At 37.0% G+C, this 17,903-nt stretch overlaps 4 protein-coding genes across 6 annotated transcripts; 3 read left to right on the forward strand and 1 right to left on the reverse strand.

Moving 5' to 3' along the window:
- The first annotated feature begins 1,024 nt into the window (after positions 1 to 1,024).
- LOC108805779 (protein TRANSPARENT TESTA 9) lies at positions 1,025 to 6,313 on the forward strand. Of its 2 annotated transcripts, XM_018577718.2 has the most exons (21): positions 1,025 to 1,474; positions 1,700 to 1,751; positions 1,834 to 1,910; positions 1,978 to 2,111; positions 2,206 to 2,302; positions 2,387 to 2,444; positions 2,543 to 2,651; positions 2,753 to 2,876; positions 3,035 to 3,221; positions 3,375 to 3,697; positions 3,827 to 3,915; positions 3,991 to 4,061; positions 4,147 to 4,257; positions 4,337 to 4,402; positions 4,537 to 4,674; positions 4,756 to 4,861; positions 4,934 to 5,005; positions 5,103 to 5,161; positions 5,277 to 5,436; positions 5,541 to 5,707; positions 5,795 to 6,313. In XM_018577718.2, the coding sequence occupies exons 1-21, from the start codon at positions 1,422 to 1,424 to the stop codon at positions 6,107 to 6,109; spliced, it is 2,568 nt and encodes an 855-aa protein (XP_018433220.2). In that variant the 5' UTR covers positions 1,025 to 1,421; the 3' UTR covers positions 6,110 to 6,313. The 2 variants fall into 2 exon arrangements, with proteins under 2 accessions (XP_018433220.2, XP_018433221.2); XM_018577719.2 differs by lacking the exon at positions 1,025 to 1,474 and having other exon boundaries at positions 1,698 to 1,751; positions 1,960 to 2,111.
- A 130-nt stretch (positions 6,314 to 6,443) lies between these two features.
- On the reverse strand, positions 6,444 to 8,849 carry LOC108810859 (uncharacterized). 2 transcript variants are annotated; one of them, XM_056989135.1, is made up of 4 exons: positions 7,346 to 8,849; positions 7,110 to 7,207; positions 6,896 to 6,983; positions 6,444 to 6,796 (listed from the first exon to the last, which is right to left on the reverse strand). In XM_056989135.1, exon 1 carries the CDS (start codon positions 8,691 to 8,693, stop codon positions 7,401 to 7,403), a length of 1,293 nt encoding a protein of 430 aa, XP_056845115.1. In that variant the 5' UTR covers positions 8,694 to 8,849; the 3' UTR covers positions 6,444 to 6,796; positions 6,896 to 6,983; positions 7,110 to 7,207; positions 7,346 to 7,400. The 2 variants fall into 2 exon arrangements, with proteins under 2 accessions (XP_056845115.1, XP_018438437.2); XM_018582935.2 differs by lacking the exon at positions 6,444 to 6,796 and having other exon boundaries at positions 6,847 to 6,983.
- Positions 8,850 to 9,205: 356 nt separating this feature from the next.
- On the forward strand, positions 9,206 to 11,108 carry LOC108810177 (helicase-like transcription factor CHR28). The gene has a single exon (XM_018582305.2). The coding sequence runs from the start codon at positions 9,254 to 9,256 to the stop codon at positions 10,988 to 10,990; it is 1,737 nt and encodes a 578-aa protein (XP_018437807.2). The 5' UTR covers positions 9,206 to 9,253; the 3' UTR covers positions 10,991 to 11,108.
- A 969-nt stretch (positions 11,109 to 12,077) lies between these two features.
- LOC108808611 (putative leucine-rich repeat receptor-like protein kinase At2g19210) lies at positions 12,078 to 16,719 on the forward strand. The gene is given in 15 exon segments (XM_018580729.2): positions 12,078 to 12,153; positions 12,235 to 12,781; positions 13,396 to 13,500; positions 13,502 to 13,683; positions 13,686 to 13,826; positions 13,910 to 14,048; positions 14,125 to 14,196; positions 14,281 to 14,352; positions 14,697 to 14,777; positions 14,908 to 15,074; positions 15,153 to 15,364; positions 15,441 to 15,567; positions 15,664 to 15,726; positions 15,822 to 16,014; positions 16,084 to 16,719. Coding segments are annotated over 15 exon segments (2,586 nt in total). The 3' UTR covers positions 16,493 to 16,719.
- The last annotated feature ends 1,184 nt before the right edge of the window (positions 16,720 to 17,903 follow it).

Raw genomic sequence — 17,903 nt, forward strand, 5'->3', positions numbered from 1 at the left:
ACATTTTTAAGTTGTAATATCGAGTACAATAGTTAAATATCAACACCATATCTTTTTTCAAAGCTTGTAGATTTAAATTACTGGAAAATTACAAGTATATAATATAAATAATTTTCCACAAATTAAATGTCCATAAATAAAATTGTTTTTTCTTAAATAAAAATTACATAACTATCTAACTATACAGTAGAACCTCTATAAATTAATATTCAATAAATTAATAGTTTCTATAAATTAATAAATTTCGGTGGTTCCAATTTAGATCCTTCAAATTTTAATACAAATCTATAAAATAATAAGATAATATTTTTATAGAAAATTCTACGTAAATATATGGTTTCATTCCCATTAAAATTATAAATTAATAATTTATATGTATACACTTTTTATATAAGTAAAAATCTATTATTATATTGTTTTTTTATATTCACAATGATATTATCTTATCACTATAAATATTTATCGCCTTTTAAAAATATATGCACATTAGTTAAGAAATTATATTTCAAATAAAACAAGTATTTTATTCTTTTCTAAATTATAAAAATTTCACAAATAATTTTTTTTCAACTATATAAGTTTTCAACACAAGTGATCATGAATAAAATTTAAATAAAGTGAAAAATAGACAAAACAATATTTTGACAGGAAAACTAAACTTTTTGAATTTTGTGGTTTATGAGTTGCAGATACATCAAAAGAAAAATACGATAAGCGATACTTTATTATTTTTTCATAAATCATAAATTTACTTTAAAAAATATTAATTGTTTTATTAATAAAATTTTGGTTTATATATGAATTAAAGGCTGGCCAGAATAGCCGGTTTCTGAGTTTTTGAAGGTTTATATAGATTTTTAATCGGTTTAATTTTAATTGGTTTAGATATTAATCTAACCCAGATTATTATTCGGTATATGGTTCAATCTGGTCCGGTCTGGTTTTTAAGAACACTGTAAGAATTGAAAACGTAGGAAGCCATTGTGACGTGGCGGTCTAAACCTCTGTTCTGTATCATTGCTTCCATCTGTCGCAAAAGTAAATGCTTTCCCCCGAATTAAATGCGAAAACCGGATCTTCAACCAAAGATTCCTTCTTTTGTATTCGAGAGTTGAACCCGACCCGGATCCGAGTTTCAGTATTCGACCCAACTCCGGTGCGTCCTTCTATTCGGCAACTCCGTCAACAATTTAACCGGGCGGAACATCTTAAAGCGTTCAAATACTACTGGGTTCGCTCGGCTGTCGATTTTGCATGAGTTGGCTGTCGGTGAAACGATCCGACCCGGGAGTGGAATCGGATATCATCAGGACTTGTGCAGTTGGAGAAGCAATTTATGGAATTAGGGTTTTTTATTGTATTTTCCGTGAGTGAAGGATTGATCGATAGAAGAAGAGGGGATTGATCCGAAACAAATCATCATGTGGTTCTCCTTCTTAAGACCTAGAGATCGATTCTCCTTGCTCGAACTCAGGTTTTCAATTTCTGTTCCTCTGTTTTGTTAAGTTCCCAATTGAGTCTAAAAGTACTCTTTTATGTGTAAAAATTGTTTCTTTTTAATCTCTCTGGGAGTAGAATTTACATCTAATTAGTTAGGGTTTGAATCTCTGTATGTTGCCATTGACTATTTTAAAGTTCAGCTTTGTGTATACAACATTGTATTATAGAAGCATAAGCTTCGTTTTCATTGTCTGTGTAGGCATCTGACTGACCAGTTGGCAAAAATTCAGATAGTGAACGGCACCAATAAGGTCAGTGCGTGGCATCATAAGCCTCTTTCATTTTATTTTTTCTTCTTAGGTTTTCATCTCTTTTTTTTTAAACATTTTGAAGGACTTGGTTGTCGAGGCACTGAGATCAATCGCGGAGATATTAACCTATGGCGATCAACATGATCCCTCATTCTTTGAGTGAGTCTTTTCTTTCGAATTATCTGTCAGTTTAATGTCTTATTGGCAGATGCTAATATTATTGCAGGTTTTTTATGGAGAAGCAAGTCATGGGAGAGTTTGTACGTATCTTGAGGGTTAGCAAAACAGTTTCTGTTTCTGTCCAGTTGTTGCAAACCATGAGTATTATGATCCAAAACCTCACAACTGAACAAGCCATCTGTGAGTTCTGTTCGTACAGTATATTTGTCTTTGTTAATATCTCATGACTATATAGTCTATTTATGATCCTCTTTTTTTTCTAAACTCATTGCAGACTACTTGTTCAGTAACGAATATGTAAACTATCTGATAACATATACATTTGACTTCCAACATGAAGAGCTTCTATCTTACTACATATCCTTCCTAAGGTACATTTTTTTTGTTTGTATTATCTCGTCTTTAGGAAGTACTTATCGACTGTATCCGATAACTCTTTCGTTTTCTTTATGTAGAGCTGTTAGTGGGAAACTCAACAAGCATACAATATCGTTGCTTCTGAAGACTGAGAACGTGGGTATTCTTTAAGTTGCATTTTCCTTTTTTACTGTTGTATGTCCTTTATGGGTAATTTATTCCCCCATATTTTAATTCTGCGTTTCTGCGTCTAGGATGTAGTAGTTTCTTTTCCCCTCTATGTCCAAGGCATACAATTTGCATTCCATGAAGAGAACATGATACGCACTGCCGTTCGTGCCCTGACTCTTAATGTATATCACGGTAAGTCGTTTATAGTAGCTCTTTCGATTTGTGACTTGTATGATAAAAATACTTAGAGCTCTTTTAGCATCGTTTCTGATGCCTTTAGTTTGTTTTTGCAGTTGGCGATGAATCTGTGAATGATTATGTAGTTAGTCAACCACACACTGAGTACTTTTCAAAATTAGTTTCGTTTTTCCAAAAGCAATGCATGGATCTAAGCGCAATGGTGTCGAACACGCTAAAGTAAGGTTCAGTGCATTTTCATTTTCCAAAGGAAATAGCTTGTCGAAGTTATCATTTCTTCTCACAACCCCTGTTTTTATATATCTACTTGTTTAGTTTGTGTTTGATCCTTGATAAATATTTTTATTCTTAAAGATTTTAATTTATATTTGCTACAGAAGCCCGTCCCCAGAATCGGGTGGAAAACTGTTTTCTGCCGTTGATGGGATTGAGGACACCTTGTACTACTTCAGTGATGTTATCTCTGCTGGCATACCTGATATCGAGAGACTTGTAACGGATCACATTCTGCAGCATCTAACTCTCCCACTTCTTCTCCCCTCTCTATGCTCTGAGGCTGTAAATGTACAAACTATCACCTTTTCATCTTAGTTTCCTCTTTCAGCATTGAATTAGTCTTTCCCTGTTCTCTTATTTTTATTAGCAGTGTTAGATTTGAGTATCTGCGAGAGTACCATTTCAGATTTCAGTAAAACTTTGCTCTTTTTGTTATTTCAGGATATATCAGTCGATCCTGTCACTTCTCTCTATCTGCTTTGCTGCATCCTTCGGATAGTTAAAATAAAAGATTTGGCAAATCTTATTGCTGCTACTCTTTTCTGTCCTGTTAAGGCTTTCATTTCAAGTTCCCTAGTAAAACCTAATAGCAGCCTGGCTCCTGAACACCCTAGATTTGGGAATGGGCATCCAGACAATGGTGTTACGGAGGAAGCTGATCAACAGTGTTCAAGCACTGAAGTCTTGAATGAGGATGGAGATTCCCACGTTTGCAATGAAAATACTACGAAAAGTACCTTCAACAATTCGCATATTACATTTAGGTAAACATGTTAGCTTAACAAAACCTGCATGAAGTTGAGATAGTTGCTTTTTTACATTCCTTAAGCTGTGTATGATGATGTCTTAATATTTTTCGCTATCTCTTAAGCTGGTGTTCTCTTTGTTACTAGGGAGACTTTACTTCAATATATTTCTGAGGGGGATGATGTGCAAGCTCAGGGTTCCTTGTTTGTGCTAGCCACTTTGTTGCAGACAAAAGGTATTTGCAGTGGTGTTGGTGCAGATTCTTCATGCCTTTTTCTGGTTTTGATGTTTTAACATTCTCTTTTGATAGAACTTGAAGAGTCAGTGCTAGATGCTTTCGGCATTCTTCCTCAGCGTAAGCAGCACAAAAAACTATTACTGGTGAGTCTCTGTCATTATCCTTTACTTGTTGGGTAGCCCCATCTTTATCTTATTGAAAACTTAATTTGGTAGTTACCTCTGACAGCAAGCTTTGGTTGGGGAGGACTCTGGTGAAGAACAACTATTTTCACCGAAAAACGGTTCTATGAGAGATGGCTTAAGTAGCGAACTTGATTTGTGTCTACGGAAGCTGAAGGTTAAATTTATTCCCTTCCTGTATTTTTGGCCTTGTACTTATTCTGTGACAGACTTATTCATTCAATTAACTTCAACAGGAGCAGTTTGGAGTTTGCTGTTCATTGCCTGGGCCTGCATTGTGCCCCCGTGTACATAGACATCAGGTAAAATTATGAATTGTTGTAGTTGTTTCTGAAATTTCATCTGCTAAAGCTAGGCTCTGAAATTTCTGAAATTTCTGAAATTGTTGTAGTAGTTATTGTCTTGCTTATTTTTTTTTTTAAAATATGTGGTGTAGGTGGTGGATGCATTGGTCAGTCTTCTCTGCCGTGAAAACATATGTGCAGAAACATTATGGGATGGAGGATGGCTTTTACGCCAATTGCTTCCTTATAGCCAGGCTGAATTTAATCGCAAACATCTCAAGATGCTAAATGTATGTTTGTTTCTTCTGTTTGAGACTGTTTCTATCTTTCTCCCTCCTCACTACTTACCAATTTCCTGCTGATGTCATCAGGATTCATATGAGAAATGCAAAAATGCACTAACCCAGGAGATCAAAGGCACATGGCCTGATCTACTCATAAGGGTACTGCTTGATGAATGGAAAAAATGCAAAAAAGGCAAGTAAATTGTATATTTTAGATTTTGATAGTAAAGAGTGTTTTCAGTACCTTGTATCTTCTGTCTGACAGTGATCGAAGCTCCATCCCCTCAAAAAGAGCCTAAATCTGTTATTCTCCAGCTGGATAGATCCGCTTGTAACGGTAGAGTCTTTGTCTTACATTTTGCGCGGGTTAGCTGATAATAAATGTTGAATGTATCATGTGTACGCATACATTAACAACTGATTTGTTTTTACAGATAACACTGTTAGCGAATCATCATTCACAGCAGGTGAAAAATTGTGCGAGGTGGTAAAGGTTCGTCCATTGTGTCTCCTTTATATATATTTGTGTGGAAGTTTCTTATGAGCGCTGCTTATTGATATGATGAATATGCTACCAACATATGATAATCGAGCTTTCACTCCTTAAGGTTTTTGTGCTTCTTCATCAACTCAAGATCTTCTCGCTTGGTAGGCCCTTGCCAGATCAACCTCCTATCCATCCTCCTGCCGATAGATCTGAAACGTCTCGTGCCACAACTACTGGTTTGGATCTTACAGTTCCCAGACCTGGCACCGAAGTGAAGCTAGGTTAGTACGTGAGGCTCTTATTCTTGCATTTCCATGATCCATTCTCATGTCTCTCAGTTTGATTGATTTGTATATCTATAATTAGTTGAAAATTCCCGGTGCAGTTGATGCAGTACCCTGTAGGATTGCTTTTGAAAGAGGCAAGGAGCGCAATTTCTCGTTTCTAGCAATATCATCTGGTGTGTCTGGGTGGATTGTCCTTGCTGAAGAGTCACTTTTGAAACCAGATCATGGAACCGTCCGTGTTACCGCACCTCTAGCCGGCTGCAATGTACGTACTCCCCTTTAACGAAAATGCTTGTAAAAATCATACAAAAAGACATAGAGGAATGAGCTATCTTCTATTTTGGTTTTTCAGCCTCGAATAGATGAAAAGCACCCAAAATGGCTACACTTGAGAATACGACCATCGACGTTACCTTTCTTGGATCCAACAAAGCGAGGAGTATATGAGAAGCTCAAGTCCAAAGGCCTAGTAGACGGGAGATGGACATTAGCATTCAGAGACGATGAATCCTGTCACTCTGCTTACTCTATGGTTGTACATGAGATCGATCTACAGTGCACAGAGGTTGAAAGAAGGTTACAGCCATTGATTATGCTTGACAGAAACCCGCAAGATCAATCAAACGTTACTTCACATGCCTTCTCTTCATCAACTTCGTCTAGCTGATGTCACTTTGCATTGCATTCGTATATGCGCATCTCAAATGCACTGTTAGAGCAGCTTCCATGATTCTTTCATATCTTTGCTATTTTTTGTTGTTTTTTTTTCCTCTTTCGGAATGTCTTCAATGTAATATCACTGTATATTTGAATCAAATTTGTTACAGTTAATCTTCTGGAGGAATAGATGACAAGAGGAAGAAAGAACTAATCACCTATTCACTAAATGAACTGTATATTCGAATCAAATTTGTTAGAACCGGGTGTTAAAATGCCTCTGCAGAGAACCTTTTGCCTTCCTCTTTCTTATTTTCTTTTCTATTTTTTTTAAACACTAAGAGACTGTCAACAACCTACAGATGGAGATAGTCTTACAGTTAATCACCTATTCACTATTAAGTTTCACTTGCCACCTACATGTGTCCGAGGATTCTAAGTGTTTGTTTTCACTTGTGTTTATCTTTCATGTATGTCGTTAGTGTTTGGTTGTCTATTAAATTGTTATGTCCGTATACTACTTGTATAGGCGTTTGTGGATGCCCCTGACATGGAGAGAATCCAGATGGATTTGAAGAGGCTTTCTCTTACCAATATCGTCACTGATAACAACAGAGTGCCTAAGAAGAAGAATCTCATTGAGGCAATGGACAAAGCCGGTGACTTGTTTTGTTTGTTTTACATGCATTACCTATGTCTGACATTGCAAGTGTCATCTTGACCTGTTAAAACTTTTGCAGATGTGAAGAACAAGTGGGAGAAGAGTTAATGGATAGTGCAGAAGAGAAGAGCTGACCTCAATGACTTTGATAGGTTCAAGATCATGTTGTCCAAAATCAAGGTCAGTGTTCTTCTCTGTTTTGTTGTAAGGAACGGTCCCTTGTCTGCCATATTCGGAAGATAGATAGATAGATGTTAGATCAATTGACTTGTTATATCTTAGGACAAATGTTAAACCTCAAAACCAGATACATATGTTTCTAATGCCAATGCTAAACTCAGTTATTTACCTGTCTTACACTATATTCAATTTTCATGGCGTTGTAATTGTGTGTGAGGCAGGAGCTTGCAAAGCTCAAGAAGTATTTTCCTCTTTTAAATTTGTTAACTGAATTTAAAAACAAAAACAAAAAACAAAGTGAGTATTAGATTGAAACTATAAACTGATAGCAGCAGCATTCTTAGTTCACAAAACGCAACAAGAAGTAAAATTCTAAGAAATATGTATTTTTTGCTTGCAACATACCAACTTTGAGTCACTTTTGGCTGAAACTCGATCAGATGCTGGTGTGGTTTAGGTCTCACCAAGCTTTCATCTTCTTGCTACCGCTTGGTCTTGCAATAGGAGCATCCATGGCCGCCATTCTCTTATTGTACTTTCTACGTAGAAAAACATTAGAAACCCAAGGGTCACTCCAATCTTTAGTTTTATCCTCCTCGTCCTTTTTGCTTTTGCCACCATATGTTGTATCCTCTTTGACAAGGTGCGTCCACTTAGTTCCCCCACTCCGACCAAAGCGCTTCACCTGCATGACTTCCCGCAGAACCGACTTGTCCAGCCTATCTACTCCCGTTGGAGCAGAGTAGTCTCGCTTATATATACCATCTGTTTCATCAGATCCTTGCTCTTGGAAGTAGGCACCCTTGTGGAAGTATCTTTGCATAAACTTCCACTTCTTTTTCGGTTTCTCTGATAATGATGAAGGCGGCTTGGGATCGTTACTCTCCCATTCTTTCCTCTCCTGCTCCGTCATGTTCCTCAGCTTGTCTACTTCTTCCTTCTCTTTAGTCATAGCCACCCTTGCATCTTTGTCTCTCTTGATCCTACCGAGTTCCCTTGTCTTCCAAGCTTCGTACTCTTCAGCTTCGTTGGTCTCATCATCGGTATCAACATCTCCAAGATTTGCTTCTTCCTGTAACACGTTCTTGCGTCTCTCTTCGTCTTTTCTAACTTCCTCGACCACTATTGCCTTTGTCTCCATCTTCCTCATCTTAATCTTTGCTAGTCTCTCAAGAGACTCTTCTTCAGCCTCAATCTTCTCACGTTCTTCTACTGTATCTCTCTCAGCTTTCGGTACAAAGAGAGGCTTCTTCATCTTGATACCGAACACCATCTCTTCTGAATCAGTCTCGTACTCTGACTCTTCTTCCTCTTCCTCATCTTGTACCTCTTCTTCTTCATCTTCTAGTGGAAGTAGTAGATCAGCCTCCTCTCTAGTTCTTTTAAGATTCTTTTCTCTGATTCTGCTTCTTCTTTCTTCCAGGGCTTCTACATCTTCTTCCTCCTCTATAATCTCTTCTTCTTCTGTAGACACAACCTCAGCTCTAACTTGTTCACGGCTTTCAGTTCTGGTGGTCTGACCTAAACGGCGCAGCCTTGGATCATCATTCTTGTTCCTCTCCAACTCATCAACCTTTTTCTCCTTGTGCTTCCCAACATGATCATCATCATCATCATGATCTTCTTCAGATTCCTTGGCCCACTTGGGAGCTTGTCCAGGCCAATATCTTCCTACTCTAGTCTGACTAATCCCACCTTGTAGTTTTGCCCTAGTCGCAAGTGCAGCACCACTAACTCCTGCTGTGACCGACATCTTTGCAACTTGAGACTTGTAGTTCAATCAAAACTCAATTTATGTCTTTACTTTGAGAGAGAAACGTAATGACAGAAACTCAAAGTTTATATGACACAAACGTTGCCAACGAGAAAACCCTAATCTCGAAACTGGGTGAAACGTTTAGTCAGTTCAGAAATCTGGAAGGTCGTATGATTTTGTTCTCATATACATGGGCACTACGTGTATTTATAGCTATTACATGATAAAAAAAATTGTTAAAAAGGTAATTTATTTAACTAATTAATTCCTATTTTCTTATTGGATATTGAACGTGATTTCCTTTTTCTAAGTGTAACGCTTTTTTTTTCCTTTTCCTATGTTTAATACTTAAAAGTTAAAAGATAAATACTTGATCTCTTGTCGGTCAAGCAACCTTTCCGTTTCTCTAACTTATGGGGTTTTGGAATTATCTGTTAGTTCACCAAAAAAAAATGGAAATTTTCTGTGTTATTTGTCACTATATAAAGTCAAATTAAAGATCTTACGTATGCTATAAAAATTTCTTTGGTCCAGAACGGCAACCCTAAAAAATCAAGATGATGAACTATCCTATCTACATTAGTTCAAGTAGCGATGATGAAGACGATGAAGTACAAGAGAAGCCCATGAATAGCCAACAACCTGAGACGACCACCACCATCATTAAAGACGAGAGACGTATCTATGAAGCAGCGTTACAGGATCTGAACCAGCCCAAAACCGAGAAAGACTTGCCTCACGGTGTTCTCTCAGTTCCTCTCATGAGGCATCAGAAGATTGCACTGGAATGGATGCGTCAGAAAGAAAGAAGTTATAACAATTGTTTGGGAGGGATACTAGCTGATGATCAGGGACTCGGTAAAACAATCTCGATCATTGCTTTGATCTTGTTGCAGAAGTTGAAGTCACAGTCAAGGCATTCGAAGCGAAGAAGAAGCAGAAGATCCGGTGGTACGTTGGTTGTTTGTCCAGCAAGCGTTGTAAAACAATGGGCTAAAGAGCTCGATGACAAGGTCTCTCTTGAACACAAGCTCTCTGTTTTGGTCTACCACGGTTCTAAAAGAACCAACGATCCTGTCGAGCTGGCAAAGTACGATGTGGTCGTGACGACTTACGCGCTTGTTACGAACGAAGTTCTTCAACCTTCTTCTAGTCAAAGAAGATTCTCTGGAGCACTAGGGAGAGTTAGGTGGTCGAGGGTTGTTTTAGATGAGGCTCAGACAATAAAGAACCACCAGACACAAGTTGCAAAAGCATGTTCTGGTCTTAACGCCAAGAGGAGATGGTGTCTGTCCGGGACACCGATACAGAACGAAGTGTGGGATCTTTTCAGCTACTTCAGGTTTCTAAGATATCATCCGTATGCTGAACGATGTTTCTTCAGCCAAAGGATCATGGTTCCGATTAAAAACAATCGTCTCAGAGGTTACAAGAAGCTTCAAGCTATTCTGAGAGCTATATTGCTTCGACGTACCAAAGATACATTACTTGACGGCCAACCTATACTTCATCTACCTCCAAAGACTGTTACTCTTACCAAGGCCGAGTTCTCTCCAGAGGAGTTTGCTTTCTACAAGGGGCTTGAAGCAGCTTCACAATCAGAGTTCAAGGCCTACGCTGATGCAGGGACGGTGTCCAAAAACTATGTTGATATTCTTGTCATGCTTTTGAGACTACGCCAAGCTTGCGACCATCCACAGCTCGTTAGATCATCAGAGGAATCAGCTGTGGAGCCTGCGAGACATAGCGACTTTACGTCAACGAAAATCAAAGCCGTGATGGAGACTCTACAGTCGCTTGGGAAGCAAGTCAAGACCTTGGTGTTCTCTCAGTGGACCGGTATGCTTGATCTGGTTGAGTATAACTTTGTCAAGAACGGTGTGACGTTCAGAAGACTAGACGGAACAATGTCTCTAGCAGCAAGAGACAAAGCTGTGAAAGAGTTCAACAATGATCCAAGCGTGCAAGTGATGCTCATGTCCCTTAAAGCTGGAAACCTAGGATTGAATATGGTGTCCGCAAGTCATGTGATTATATTGGATCTTTGGTGGAATCCAACAACGGAAGATCAAGCTATTGATAGAGCTCATAGGATTGGACAGACTCAGGCTGTTACTGTGACTCGTATAACTATCAAAAACACTGTTGAGGAGAGGATTTTGGCTCTTCAGGAGACGAAAAGGATTGTGGTTGCTTCTGCATTGGGTGAAGATCCTGGTGAGCTATCTGCGACTAGATTAACAGAACAAGATCTTGGTTATCTGTTTTTTGGTGTCAAGCAAGAGACTCTATAAAATTTTAGTTATAGGAAGATCTTGGGTATTTTTTTTTCTTTTTGGTGTAAAACAAGATTTGATTTGGATGTTTTACATTAATAGTTATGGTGGTTTTCTATTTAATAATGAGTTCTTAAATTTCCCTTCTTATATGAGCTTAAGAGTTTTTTTTTTCTATACCTATTTAAGAATTTCAAATGATTAATAACAAATGAAGCTTCCAAAAAATAACTTAATTTCTTAAAGAGATTAGCTTAAAAGGAAGTGACCTTTTTAGTTCATATCAATTCATACCACAACTCCTTGCAGCCGGAGTCATCTTCATCTAAGGGAAATGTGTCAAAGCTTCACAAGAGGAAACATCAGATCACAGCGTTATTTTCTCAAGTTCATATCAATCTTGTGAGATTGGCAATACTCATTTTCTTATATGAATGAAAATCTACTCTCAGCAGAATTCTTTAATTAACACACAAGCAGTTTATATGGTTTTAAACAATTCTCAGTTTTGATGTACAGTATTTGGTTCAAAATCTAACTCTAATGAAATCATGTCCCTCAAACATTTGATATTATTGTGTATAATAGTACTGCTGTAAACGAGGCACGCTCTCTCGTTTCTATCTACCGTACCAATCAGGTCAATGCTATTGTTTCTCCAATCGTCTGATCCATGTCAAACTCTGGAAGGAAGTATAATATATAATCTCCGGGTTTTTTTTTATGTCACTTGCAGTTTCTTATGCTATCCACATACTCAGTTTGAAACTTTCATTGTCAAATAATCGTGAGAACTATCTTTAACTAGGGTTTTAAACAATTAGCCCACTTGAAAATTTGTCAACTGACAGAAGACCACGAGAAGTCGTCGTTCTGATTATTAGCAGAAAGAAACTCTTCGAATATCCAAACTTGCCTCTTTTTGACATGAAAATTTGTTATTTTATAGAAATTAATTTCTAGAGATAGTGCTTCACCATAATAAGCCAACATGGCTTTACAATACTCTTTAGAAAAAAAAAGAGTATAGAATAATGAAAGCAAGATTTGTGTAAGTATTGCAGAAAGAGGCTGGTATTGAAGTTCAAGAGCATTTTGCAACTAAATGGGGCTTCCATTGATTTCATTCACAAGTTTCTTTGCTGTTCTTGTTCTTCTCGTTCGTGCTCAAGACCAGTCAGGTACACAAAGTCTTGCAGATTAAAAATTATGGTTTAGTTTCAAGGCTTAAAAATCTCTATGCGTGTGTGTTTATATTACAGGTTTTGTCAGTATAGACTGTGGTATACCGGACGATTCAAGTTATAACGATGAAATAACAGACATCAAGTACGTGTCAGATGCTGCATACGTCGAGTCTGGAACAATCCATGGCATAGATACTCAGTTTCAGACAAGTTCTCTTGAGAAGCAGTTCCAAAACGTTAGGAGCTTCCCTGACGGCAAGAGAAACTGTTACGATGTTCAGCCTCCGCGGGGAAAAGGCTTCAAGTATTTGATCAGAACACGGTTCATGTACGGTAACTACGATACTCTAGGACAAGCACCCGAGTTTGATCTTTATCTTGGGGTCAACCTATGGGACTCTGTTAAAATAGATAATGCAACACTGATAGTTACCAAAGAGATCATTTACACTCTTCGTTCAGACCATGTTCATGTGTGTCTTGTTGATAAAGACAAAGGAACACCGTTCCTGTCTGTGTTAGAACTCAGGCTCCTAAAGAGTGATACATACGAGACTCCTTATGATTCAATGATGCTGTTTAAAAGATGGGATCTTGGAGGGCTCGGTAATGCTCCTGTCAGGTGAAAAAATGAATACTCTTTTTTTTATGTATCTTTGTGATGTGTTCTGTTTTTGTCTATCTTCTTAAATTTTGATAGTAATATAAAGTAAAAAAAACCTATAAATTTATTATTATTGTAAAGGTGCTCCAAAATAATGATTAATACCGTAAAATTATGATAATTTATTAATTTATAGAATTATTAATTATAGAGAACCTTTTTACATTACATATTAAAATATTCTTTGTTATTATTTTGAAATGATATTATGTTGATTAAAATTTATGAATTTGAATTTCATCTACATCTATTACATTATTTGATATAGATTTTATATATCATGAATATGTACCATAGAATACAAATGCATTTATAGATAATTAGATAAAATAATACTAAAATATTAAAATTAAAAAATAAAATTAGAGAAAAAAACATATTATGAAAAATAAATGAACAAGAAAATATTTTTTTATGTTTATATAAATTTATATGCACTAGTTAATAATTTATGATTTAGTCGTACCGTATTTTTATCTAATCTTATCAAATTATATTAGAGTTTATATCAACCGATTTGGGACCGGGATATTTATTAAACTGAGTACTAATTTTTAGTATCTATATTGCAGGTACAAAGATGATGTTTTTGACCGGATATGGATACCTCTGAGGTTTCCAAAGTATACAATCTTCAACGCATCTCTCACAATAGATTCCAACAACAACAATGGATTCCAACCCGCTCGCTCTGTCAAGCCAAGACATAATCCTTTATTGGGAACCAGAGGTTCCTACTTGGAGATACTACGTGTATATGCATTTTGCAGAAGTTGTTGAACTTCCAAGTAATGAGACCAGAGAGTTCTCAGTGCTTCTGAACGAGAAGCCAATCAACATGACCGATTTTAGCCCTCGCTACTTGTTCAGAACCCCGTGAGCGGTCCAAGACTCGAGTTTCTTCTTAGACGTACTGGCAAATCTACGCTTCCACCCATGATTAACGCAGTTGAAACATATCGAGTCAATGAGTTTCTTAACTCAACTACTGACGAACAAGATGGTATGGTTTCCTCTTCTGAAACATTAGCTTAGCAGTTTTCATTATTTACTTTTTTACTTATCCATGTTTGGTTTGAATTCTAGTTCAAGCAATTATGGTGATAAAGTCCAAGTATGGAGTGAAGAAGAACTGGCTTGGAGATCCATGTGCTCCAGTCAACTATCCTTGGAAGGATATCAACTGCAGCTACGTTAATAACGAGCCTCCAAGAATCGTTTCTGTGTATGCATTTCAAACATAGCCTTATATATGTCTCCCTCTCTCTATGTTCTCACCCCAAGAGTTGTGTGATCTGCAGGAATTTATCCTTCAGTGGCTTGACTGGCCAAATTGATCTAGCCTTCTTCAACCTTACCTCATTACAGAAGCTGTCTGTGTTTTTGATTCGTTCTATAAAGTTTGTATACATATAGTTTTGGAATCTTTAACTGATAAAACAAAATGTTCATTTCAGGGACTTATCAAACAACAGTTTAACAGGAAAAGTACCTGATTTCCTTGGAAATCTACATAACTTGACAGAGTTGTAAGTCATGCTATCTGGAATTCTAGATGTTGATATATGCCTTGAATATGGTATGACTAGAGTCAGTAACTAGCCGAGGATTGTACTGCAGTTTTCAGTTTAGTCATCCTTATTAAGCCTAGATGGGCGAGTATGTTAGCCTTATGGTTAAAAGTATTGAAAAATATACTTCATTAATAGATATCTCTTTTCTCATGCACGTAGCCAATTCATGAACTACATAAAATCTCTGTGTGGTTTTACTTTCTCATTTATTCATTTGTTCCCAAATTACCTTCCTCATCTGTTACAGCACTAGATTACATAATGGTTATAATAACTGGATAAATTATATATGTCTGCAGAAACTTGGAAGGAAACAAGTTAGTGGGTGCTCTTCCGGCGAAACTACTGGAAAGATCAAATAACAAGTCGCTTGTGCTAAGGTTGGTTCATGATTATTTTTTGCTTTCAAAAACAATGCAGATGCTCTGCAGCTGTTTAACCAATTCTGTTATGTTTTGGAATTGGAATTGGGTAAACGTTATCATAATATCTCTGCATTTTAATCGTTAGAGTTGGCGGGAATCCAGACCTCTGCGTGTCTGCTTCATGTCAAAAAACGAGTGAGCAGACAAAGAAGAATGTATACATCATTCCAATAGTAGGATCTGTCGCGGCAGTGTTTAGTCTTGTAATAGCAATAGCTTTGTTCTTGATGTACAAGAAGAGACAACCAAGAGGTAAAAACATCAAGAAACTATCCTACATTCATGTTCTTAAAATTTTAGAACTCCATTTAAGAAAAGTTATCATGACAGGCGGTTCTAATAGTGTTAGGACTGGGCCATTGGACACAACAAAACGTTACTACAAATACTCAGAAGTCGTGAAAATTACAAACAACTTTGAGAGAGTACTTGGACAAGGAGGTTTCGGAAAAGTATACCATGGTTTCCTAAATGAAGAGCAAGTCGCTGTCAAGATTCTTTCTGCGTCATCAACTCAAGGGTACAGAGAGTTCAGAGCAGAGGTCAGTCTCTTATATACTCTAAAGTCATTATAATATGAGTGAGTTATTGAGTATGCATCCACTTGTTTGTCGTAAGGTTGAAATTCTCCTGCGAGTTCATCACAAGAACCTAACCGCACTTATTGGATACTGCAACGAAGCAGAGAATATGGCGCTTATATACGAATTTATGGCTAATGGAACCTTGGGAGATTATTTGTCAGGTCAGTTTCTCTTTTATTTACTTTTAGGTACTAGTCTTTTTGCTGATGTAGGTAGAGGAAACACAACTCACCTTTTGGTTACTCTCTTAAATAAAGGGAAAAAATCTTACGTCTTGAGCTGGGAGGAGAGGCTACAAATATCATTAGATGCTGCACAAGGTTTAAATAATATCAAGAACTCATACCAGAATAAGAAAAGTGAAAATAAAATGAAATGAACTTAGTCTTGTTTTGTTTTCTTTTCTGAAACTCAGGGCTTGAGTATCTTCACAATGGCTGCAAACCTCCCATTGTCCAAAGAGATGTAAAGCCGGCTAATATACTTATTAACGACAAGCTTCAGGCTAAGATTGCTGACTTTGGGTTATCTAGAAGCGTTGTTCCATTGGACGGTACTAACCAAAGTACAACTGCAGTTGCTGGAACTATTGGTTATCTTGATCCTGAGTAAGTATACATATCTTCTTCTGCTATGTTCTGTTATGGTTTCTGAGGCTGTGTTTTTACAAACTGAAGGTACCAATCGATGCAACAGTTAAGTGAGAAGAGTGATGTTTACAGCTTTGGGGTGGTTCTTTTGGAAGTTGTGACGGGCCAACCGGTGATTTTACGTTCAAGAATAACAGCAGAGAACATGCACATAACCGACCTGGTCGAGTTGCTTCTGTCCACAGGAAATATCAGAGGCATTATGGATCCAAAGCTGGGGGGGAGGTTTGATGCTGGTTCGGCTTGGAAGATCACTGAGGTAGCAATGGCGTGTGCATCTCGTAGCTCTAAAAATAGACCTACCATGAGTCAGGTGGTTGCTGAACTGAAGGAGAGTGTAAGCAGAGCAGCAGCCGGTGGAGGTTCCGGCGCCAGTAGTGTTACAGAGCCCGCGATGACGCATGCTGACTCAGGAATGTTTCCTCAGGCGAGGTAGATGATTGTTGAATCCATCTAACTTTCAACTTCCAGAAACTGGAATGTTCTGTGTGGTGTGGAGTGAGATTATGAAGAATAAGAACAATGTTGAGTTTTGTTACCCTTGTCTTTTTGTAAGATACTTGTACAAGAAGTTTCGTATTTAAAAGTCTTTTGTCATTATCTCAGTTTGATCAATCTATTAAACTAGATGGGCTTCCAACTTAAAATGATCCGTTGTAATGGATTAGCTCATCTGTCTTAAATACATGTTGTGTTGGTTTTTTTAAACTGTCTTTGATGTGTTGTTTGGTATATGAAGAAAAAGAATATAGAGAGAGGTCACATCTGGATAAATTCTTAAGAGTAAGATAAGAAATAGAGATCTCGATTTTATTTAAATGTTTATTGAGATTCTTTGTGCTTTGTAATCTTCCATGATTAAGTGAAATGTTGGCTAGTTGATATGACTTTAGAATTCAGAACATAGTAGAGTAGAACAGAGCATAACAGAGGAGAATACAACAGAACAGAGCAAACTAGAACACACTAACTTAGCAAACCAGAAACGACTCCTGGATAAGTAATCTGACACTACTTTGGATACAATCAAGAACACATGGATCTCCTTGCCAGTTTTCCTTAACTCTGCTATTAGCTTTGATCTTCCTCACGGCGTCCTCTAATTAAAAGATATAAGGAAATCTGCATGGATAGAAATACTGTAATAATATATTTGATGATCATTTGTATGCAACATGGCACTCAAAGGCACACAAAATTTTATTATTCAGATTTTTAACTGCGAGTATGTGAATGTCTTTTGAGGTAAATATATTTGGAAGTACAACATCATGTCTTTGACATTGAGTATGCAGCGAGTACAAAGATGGATGGAGAAATAAAATCTCTATAGACTAATATAAAATATCAACCTTGAATCTGGTATAATACATGGATAAAAGATTGGTGTCACAATAAGAAATGACACAATGTTTATTTACATAGCATACATAATGCAGTTTCTGAACTTGGCAACTTGGTGTTCGAACTTAGAAGCGAAATCCGCCCTAAATGGTTGCGTTGAAAAGTAAGGACTCCTAAATGTACTTTTGGAGTGGTTAACATGTTTTCTCAGTTGTCTCCTTACTCGAGTCCATGCTAATGGTTATGTTCTTCACGTCTTTGGAACCCAATTTTTTTTTATCCACAAAGTCATTGAAACATTCATTGAATATATGGCCAGACTAATAGAAACAACGATTCTTTAACCTTTAATAATTAGTTAGGTGAACGGGTATGACATGCCTTGTCGTTGACGTAAAATTAAAATATTCAGAAAAATCCATTTACCTAATTACTTCGTGCTTATTAGTTTATATGATCGATCTGATCAATAAAAGTATATTTAAATATCAGACAACATGACA

The sequence above is a fragment of the Raphanus sativus genome, chromosome 6 (assembly GCF_000801105.2).
Source record: "Raphanus sativus cultivar WK10039 chromosome 6, ASM80110v3, whole genome shotgun sequence".
NCBI lineage: Eukaryota > Viridiplantae > Streptophyta > Magnoliopsida > Brassicales > Brassicaceae > Raphanus > Raphanus sativus.